This window comes from Formica exsecta, unplaced genomic scaffold (assembly GCF_003651465.1).
Source record: "Formica exsecta isolate Colony F162 unplaced genomic scaffold, ASM365146v1 scaffold423, whole genome shotgun sequence".
Lineage (NCBI taxonomy): Eukaryota > Metazoa > Arthropoda > Insecta > Hymenoptera > Formicidae > Formica > Formica exsecta.
Genome location: NW_021851472.1, coordinates 364307 through 373679, shown reverse-complemented (window position 1 = coordinate 373679; position 9373 = coordinate 364307). Strand labels below are relative to the sequence as shown.

The following is a 9373-nucleotide window of genomic DNA, read 5'->3' as shown; positions in this document are numbered from 1 at the left end:
ACGACATGTATCATTAATCATCAAAAAACTTGAAAATATCATTCACAAACAATCTCACTTTGATATCGTGCGATACCATTCAAGTAAATGATTAGTCAAAAGATCCGTTGTGCCGTCCAAAAATACGTCATTCAAAATTCAATATTGCACACGCGATATATAAATACCGCGGAATATATAAATGCATTATATTAATAAACGATCGATATATCACGGGGCTTTTCATTATGTGAATTATTTTACCCTGGTTTGTATATTACTCAAAATTTTTGATATGAAAATGATGGGTTAATTACATTTGAAAACAAGCGAAAAATTCAAATTACAGCGCGAGGCAAAATATATTCGAGGTATATTTAAAGAAGTCATTATATGCCCGTAAACATTTTACAATTACTAACAAATTAACTTATTTGTTTTATCATAACAAAACAATTTATAATTTCCATCTCATGTCGTTCCGAGATTCTTCTTCCAAATATATTACGCGAAATATTGCTTCGATAAATAGCTGTCGTCGCAATGTTCATACGAATCACGCTAACTAATAACCAATAATTGTAATTATTACGCATTTGACGTCTTCCAGTACTTCTCACGATCGTGTCTCGAAAAATACTACGATAATATGTCGCTACCAATTTATTTTTCTAAAATATGGACGAGAAGAAAATGAAGCATTAGGGAAGGGTAATTATTATTTTATTTCTCAATATTTAAAACGATAATTATTTCTTTAATTTATTTAGATATGAATATATACCGCGTTTAAAATTTTTCACCGATTTAAGCATTATTTGCCTATAATTATCGGGAGTAATATACGATTACCGGATCGAATAATACAAGTAAAGGAAAACCGATGATATATCGACCGTTAATTAATAATTTATTTCGCGGGATTTATTATGTATCTCGCATGCAATATCGTGAATTTCGATTATATATATTTCGGGACGGTACATTGCCTCTCAACTAGCCATTAACTCGACTCGCGTAATATCGCGCGATATCAAAGTGAAGTCGCCAATGCCATTTACGGTCATTAACAAAACGTTTGCGTTTACGAGGCTGATCGAACAGCGTCGCGATATGTTCAATTATAATAAGTACATTAATCCTGCATTTTAATATTTTTTTTCCTGCGTTATTAATCCTACATTTTAATATTTATCAATCGCGCATAATAAATTTGGCGTTTCTATAATCCATCGTTGCAATTTGTCAAAACGCATATCCCGCAAAATTTATTCAAAATTAGTCGTGCAAACAGTCGACAAACTTAACTATATCTTTGAATATTGCACAATCCTTGAATATTTATGTTTAATTCGTATTCCAAACTTTATAATACCAGGTGAGTAATTGTAAAACGAAAGTGTATATTATCTGTTAAATGTCACCGCAGCAAGTGACGCGTGAATTTGAATAGCAAAATTTTCGAGCGCCATAATTTTCACGTTGTTCTCTCATCAATGAAATAAAGTGCGTGTCGCGCACGATGATTATACATTGGAAGCGCCCTGTAAAGTGTCACGCGATCGTCGTATTCCACCAATTAGTGCGCCCGTGATCGTAATTAACCGTGTTTTCGTGAGTGTCATGCAAAAGTGTCATAAAAGGGCAGCAAAGGAGAAGCAAGAGGGGAAAGAGAGGCATTGGGCGACAGCGAGGAGTAACTGTGAGATGAGTAATTTACAATTTATTTAATTTATTTTATTTGTTATTTTTTAAATTAAACGTCTCTTTCCACAGTAAGTGATCAATTTTATATTAATGCATAAATATAGTGTGTGTGTATATATAAATATAAAATATTCTCCGTGTATCTCTTACATATTTTCTAATTTATATAAAAAAAAAATCTGTCTTCTTTAAAAGTATCTTTCCAATTAACTTTATTTATTGTTAAATTCTCTTGCTCGCATCACAAAAAAAGAAGAGATAGAACTTACATTAAAGATATCGCTCACAACAGAGGTATAATCTGGAATCGAACGTTAGTTATTTTAGCGAGTTCAAACGCTCCAAGTTTTTCCAATTAATCTCAGTCCAGTCAGAAGGAAAGCGTTTGTGTTTTATTAACGACAAATAAACCGACGTTTTGATCCAAGGGTCTCTGATCGCAGTTCGAAATAATTGAAATTTAAGACGCGAAACGAGCGTACGAGCGGTGACTCTTCCTCGTCGTTGCCTCGACTCGATTCGATCCAATTAAGCGCGGCCCCGAGGGTCCCACGGAGTGCTGTCGGGAACTTCGATTCTCTTTTCGCCCTACTCTCTTCCCTCCTCTTTCTTTCCTTCTTCAGTCACTCCTGTCTTCCTGGAGACCTTTACTGTGTTAAAGAGGCGACATTCGAGTGCGAGCAAAAACTGGTCGAGACAACGAAACACGCTCCCATCTTTCCTGCGCGCGATATTCGTTACCTTAATTACATTCGGAACGTAAACCGCGTAATCAAAAAGGACGGCTTTACCTGCTCGCGAAGAACATTTTTCGACACGAAAAACGAAGTTTCGCGAAGCGACGCCTGATAAATTCGGTCTCGTACCTTTGTAAGATTTCACGTCGTTATATTTCTTATCATCGAAGATACTTCATTATGCGTTTGACACTCTACAAAATGTTTTTCATCGACCGTGTTTATTACGATAGAATAAATTTTATTAACAATCGATATAATTTTTATAATTTATGACACAATCAAATTATTTTGTCCAATTTTATTTTAATTTTTTATTTCTATTTTTTTGATAAAATTAGTCATTAATATTTTTCGAAATATACATTCGTCTTGTTTGACATTTGCTCGTAAAAAAGTGATACGATTAATCGCGAGATTAATCATCGTATAGTTAAGGATCTCGGTATTAATATGAGCAATAAAGATGAGTCATCATCAATGTTTCCAAGATTCTCTTCCGCCTTATTCTTGTTTCAATCTTGAGGTCGACATTTAGTTTTCGAAGGAACAAACGGGCAAACGCGAACTACAAGTAACGTCACCTCCATTAATCTTCCTCCTGCTCGGATTAGATTTAACCTAAGGGATTCTCACGATCTTGTCTCGACCGAAATTACGATCGCGACCTCTTCGTGACTCTGCATCATGAAAGCTGATTCATCTCGAAGGGGAACAATCCGGAATAATTGAAAATAGAACACATAAAATATTTAATAAATCAAATAATTTATGTACCAACTCTATGGAATCTATTATTACATTAAATCTATATTGAAATAGTACTTGTTGGTAACAGCAACCAAGATTGTATAATGATTAATTAATTACGTAATACTTCTTTTTCCTTTCTCTCGAGGCGAAACGTGATTATGCGTTTGCGCCAATTGCAGAGCAATGCTATTGACGCGCATGTTTCGAGCCGCGAGCTTGAAGATAGGCAACGAACAATAATCCGACAAAGAATAATGGATAGCAATGAGGTATTGTCCCGTGTCGCTTTCAACGAGTCCAATTAAAGCGCGTCCTTCCGTCGGCTTAAAGTCAGAGACGCGGTGGAGTTTTTTCACCGGCAACGAGTGGGATGGAGAATTGTGTAACCCTAGGTTTCAATAATAAAAGTCTCGTTACGTTTTGCGTTTACGCTCGCTATAAATTATCACGTTTCCCGTCCGAATGTTTTTTTTTGTCCGATAGCGATTGCGCGTCGCGGAATAATTAAAGCATAACGAATTGACAATGTGGTAAAATTCGTATTGATTTTCCCGCGACCTTTTCTGTTCCCAACAATATATCATATTTACCGATATTATATTAGGTCTACCGGAAAGTTCTGTCCGTTTTTGGAATAAAACAAAATACAAATTTTTATTACCGTCAATAAACTTTATTAAATAATGTAATTGCCATTATTATTAATGATTTCTTGCCAGCGTGAGGGCAATTTGTATATCCCTTTTTCGAAAAATGTTTTATCTTTTGATGCGAAAAATTGAACCAGTGTTTGTTTGATATCTTCTTCATTTTTGAATTTTTTGCCCCTCAAAAAATTTTGTAAGGACAAAAACAAGTGATAGTCGGTGGGTGCTAAGTCCGGGGAATATGGTGGATGCGACAGAATTTCCCAGCCTAGTTCTGCAAATTTTTGACGAGTCCCCAAAGCAGCGTGTGGCCTGGCATTATCATGATGCAGTATGATGTTCTTCCTATTGTACATCGCCGGCCTCTTTTCTTGGACTGCTGTATTTAAATTATCCAGTTGCTGACAATACTTCTCCGAATAATGGCAATTACATTATTTAATAAAGTTTATTGACGGTAATAAAAATTTGTATTTTGTTTTATTCCAAAAACGGACAGAACTTTCCGGTAGACCTAATATAAATTATATATCGCGATTTTTTTATTTGTGAATATTAACTTGCAAAAAATTGTTTATTCTCATAAATTATTCTTTAATCGAGAATCAATTTCTTGTAGGCATTCGCAAATTGATTGCATTATGTGCGTATAAGATCTGTCCCATTTCTATTGCATTAAACTTTAATGACAGAATCTTCCATCGATTTACTATGAACCTCAACTAATCGACTGCTTTGTGAACGGAGCCATGCCATTAGAGCCAATGACAAGCGCTCATGGAAATTTGATGAGACCGAAACGACAGCTCTCTTGCATATTTTTGTTAGCGTATAATTTCGCCATGATAAAGTAATTTCTATTCTTGTGGAAACAAAAAAAAAAAAAAGGGAGAAAATGGAGTAATATTTATTATGACCAGCATTAGTTGGCCTGTGTAAAGTGGAGCAGAGCTATTTCTACATACTGGGTCGGCTTTAAACCACTCACCATCATCAATTTCTCGTACTCTTCCTCTATGACAGTACCATTGTAGTACCTCTTGTCCGATTTCGTGTCCGGATAGTAGAAGCCTCGTTTGCAAACGCATCGATAACTACCGCGGCGAAAACCAAGGCCGGGAATGGCGATGCACTGCGAACAGTGGACGAAACGATTAATTGCATCTAACCAATATTTACATATTATCGGATCCTTTCGTTATTAAGGCTAACTATGTACTATTCGCCGAAATTGTTTCAACGAATTGTTCGCTGATCTCTCGCCTGAGAGAACGATCAAAAGTTATTTCTCTTGGTCGACAAAATATATATTATTATTTGTAAAAAATTAAAAAAGAATTATTTAAAAAATTAAAATTCTATTCTTTAATCAAACTGTTTAGCGCGTATATATTACTTACATAAATAAGGCTATACTCGTAGTGACCAGTTTTATTGTTTTATTGATCGCCGTAAATAATTTAATTAATCTTCAAATAAGAGATTCCAAATATCTAAATTTTCAAAAATTTAATAATTAAATATTCGAAAGTTGAAAAGGAATTTTATGTTAGACTACTTCCATTTAAAGTTTAAAGGGATATACTCTTATTTGAAAACAACAGAACTGATCATGTTTCATTAGAAAGGATTGCGTGTAGCGTAAAAAATGATGAAATACATTATTTTTCATACATATTGATGTAGCTATTACTTTTTTTGTTAAAGTAACGAGCGAAGCAATAAAAAAATGTCATAGTTAAAAAGTGTCATGGATTTCCATAAAACGGGAATCTATGATAAACTACGGCTTCATTGGTCCAAACAACTACATGCTTCAGTGATTGAAACAATTTTATGTTGCAGGTGTATTATTTGCATTCATGTAGTAAACTATGGAAATTGAAAAAATGAAAAAAATAGGATTCTGTGAAACAACAACCATCAAAAGTTAAAAGTAAAAAATCGTGAAAAATGATTTTTATGTACTTTTTTTATAAGGAAAAAAAAATATGCTTGTTTTTCTCTGCAAATAGCTTCACGGGATGAAGCCTGAAGAAATGTTCTCTTCAAATTGCTACCCTCTTTTCAGAGTTCGTATAAATTATTGTAGCTGAAGATCGGAAAAACGCGATTTCAACTGTATAGGGTTTACATAAAGGATCGGACGATATTCATACAGTACTCTATTCTACATCTACCATAATTTTCGAGATTTTTTCCATATATTACTGCGCTTTTACATAAAAAAGAACTGTTAAAAAAATTTCGTCCAACGTACCCCATAACAATAAAGATGTAAATTAAATTAGATAAATATAAATTAATTAGATAAATATCAAAAATTAAGAATTATAAATAAAGATTAACGATAAATTAGCCCCAATTCTAATTTTCCCTATGGCCAAAATTTTATGAAATTTGTCAAGAAAACTGCATGAAATATACGCGATTCACAATACAATTTAAATGTAAATTCGCTCTGGGGCGCAAATACTATCCAATAATTTTGGCACTTTGTAAGGATTTTAAGTTAAACATTTTTGAAAACCTCTGGAGCGCGCGTCATTTTCTTGCGAGTTTTAATTTATGAAAAATAAAGCGCCCCGATAACGCTCGCGGTTTATTACCGGGTGATAAAAAGGAACGAACGCTGCGCGAGCAGCACGTAACTGTGTTTTTCGCATGGCGGAAGAACCGCTATAGTTTTTCTCTTTCTTCCGCGCGATAGGGTCGAGAGTGGCATTTACAAATAGAGTCGGTCGCCACGTGGAAAAACATTCCCCCGGTGGCTTTGTTCTCCATTCGGTGCGACGTGTTTCAAGCGCGCGCTCCAGAACACAGAAGGACACTCGCGGGAAACATCGATCCTTGGCGGCGAGGGAGGGGAACGACGTGGTGCAGAGAGAGCGACGAGAAATTAGCATTACCTCGGTGGTGCGCTTTTTGCACTTGTCGCTGGCGGCGAATATGTTCAGCTGCGTGGATCCGGCCGGCAACGGGCACTGATCTATGTCTACTCGGCGAAGGTCTATGTCGATACCGCTGGTGCCCCTGCGAACGATAAATCAAACACGTTTTGCGATTAAACTCCGGATGTAAGATGGGCTTAGACTTGAGCGGCCGACTTACGTCCCGAGAGAGGGCAAATCTCTCGCGAAGGGAGGGCGGGGGGAGAACGCTTCGGCGCCACTTATCGAAATTGAATTAGTAGTGGAAACTATAACCGTCTGTTTTTACATAATTTAAGTAGCGCCCGATAATGGGAACTAACATCTGTTCCTAATTAGTATCCGTCTAACATATATATCTTGTAACGCATCGTGTTTCTTCTGTGTGTCTCTAGATCGATACGAGTTTCAGAATAGATTCCTTTTTGTTATATATATTGAAATGCCACCAAAGTATAAAAAAAAAAAAAAAAAAATGAAAATCGTGTAAATTAGAAACTTGAACGAACATTGCTTCCTCATAATTTTATTTCCTTCTCAGAGCAAATGAGTTTTTCAATTTTGGCTTCCTTATAGAGGAAGCTTTATCATGGTAAAAAATTTAATCCGACATCTCGAAATTTGCGGAAGTTAAAGTGCGCACAGATATTTTTCAAAAAATTCAAAATTTCATAAAAAATTAACCCTTTCACCAATTCTCACCAAATTCAATACCATCCTTTAATGATACTCTATTCATGTAAAAAAATTTAGCCCGATATCTCAAAATTTGCGAAAATTAGAGCGTGCACAGACATTTTTCAAAAGATTCAAAATTTCATAAAAAATGAAACCTTTCACTAATTTTCATCAAATTCGATATTAACCATCCTTTGATAATACTCTACTCATTTTAAAAAATTTACCCCGATATCTCAAAATTTGCGAAAATTAGAGCGTGCACAGACATTTTTCAAAAAATTCAAAATTTCATAAAAAATTAATCCTTTTACCAATTTTCATCAAATTCGATACTAACCATCCTTTAATGATACTCTATTCATTTAAAAAAATTTACCCCGATATCTCAAAATTTGCGGAAGTTAAAGCTTGCACAAACATTCCGTACATACACATACATACGCACACATACGGACATTTTTTTTAAACGTGATTTTTCGACATTTTGGAACATTCTGAAGACATTGTCATAGAAAATTGGAAAAAAGAACTTCCTCTATAAGGAAGCAAATGAATTTGAGATTATAAGGTATGAAAATAAAAGAATTTATTATGTATGTAAAAAGAAAAAGGCGAAAAGGCGGACTTCTCTTGAAAGATCCATATACCGTGAGATGAAAGTAAGGTATCATAAATTTTTCGGAATTTTTCTCGTGTCCTCGCTATTCTCTTTTTACTATACTAAAATAATGTTTAATGTCAAATCAGATTCCCTCGCTTCTCGTTTTCTAATGCATAATTCAACACGCGTGCGCATATTGAAGCCGATTATGCGTGCAATATATCTTCCGTTGATTCTCGACTCGTGTAATCCGCGCGCGCGATAATCCTTCCTCTGACATGAAACGTAATAGCGGCTGCTTTGTACGAGGAACAGACGGTGCATCTCAGTAATAATATATTTCTAATATACAACATGTCGCAAATTATCCTCTCGCAAAATAAATCCTCTCAAGTTTACAAATTTTCTATTTTTTTCTAAAGCTTTCGTATAAATATTCTATTCAAATTTTCTCTTAAATATATATATGCAAATGTGATTATTCACATCTACGAATTTTAGTTCGTGAAAATAGCTTTTTTTTCCAATTATTTAAATTCGATCTTAATATTGATATCGAGAAACTGTTATTATTTTTAGGCTCTCCCGCTTCACATGACTGAATAATATTATCGTATATCTGGGAACAGCCTGTATAACAAACGCCGTTCGACTTTCCCCCCCCCCCCTCTCGATAGTTGGCCGATATCGATTCTTGATTTGCAAGAATTACGATGCGTTCGCAGTCGCGCTGATAACAAATTTCCTTTAACGGATATTGCATTCTTCCGAACGGCATAGCCCCCGTTCTTTTCCAACTGTCGGCATTTACCATGATTTCTGCGTGCAGTGGTCCATGAAATTTTGCATTTTTGGATTTGAACGGGAGAGCGACGCTATTTCCGACGTGCAATTGCGAGCGAATTCTCGCTATCCTTTCGCGAACATATCGCCCGGCGTTATTCCGTAAATGGTGATTTCACTTAGTCCAGTTGAGTGGAAACGTTTCAATGCATAGCGAAAGCGCTGTAATTTACTTACATAAACTGCAATAAATAAATTTAATTTCTTAATCATTTGGACGTTGAAACCTTAATATAAAATTCTATCTCAATTCTTTTAGTTTTGATGTACAAATTAAGAAAAATAGAGAGAGAGAGAGAGAGAGAGAGAGAGAGAGAGAGAGAGAGAACATTGAAATATAAAATAAAAATAATTATTTCTAGGGAGATATGTTCATAATTAAAGATTCATTGTTTTCCAAAATAAAATGTACATAATATTCTAAAAAACGTACAATTAACTTTATATATATATATATATATATATATATATATATATATATATATATATATATAT

At 34.7% G+C, this 9373-nt stretch overlaps 1 protein-coding gene across 1 annotated transcript in view; it reads right to left on the bottom strand.

Annotated features, from left to right (window-relative positions):
* The window catches only part of LOC115240265 (probable G-protein coupled receptor 158), a 115253-nt gene that overhangs the window by 42449 nt on the left and 63431 nt on the right, over positions 1-9373 (bottom strand). The window contains exons 3-4 of the mRNA XM_029815322.1: positions 6733-6856; positions 4812-4955 (exon numbers count right to left, since the gene is read on the bottom strand). Coding sequence (XP_029671182.1) covers positions 4812-4955; positions 6733-6856 — 268 coding nt within the window. The remainder of the gene's footprint in view (positions 1-4811; positions 4956-6732; positions 6857-9373) is intronic.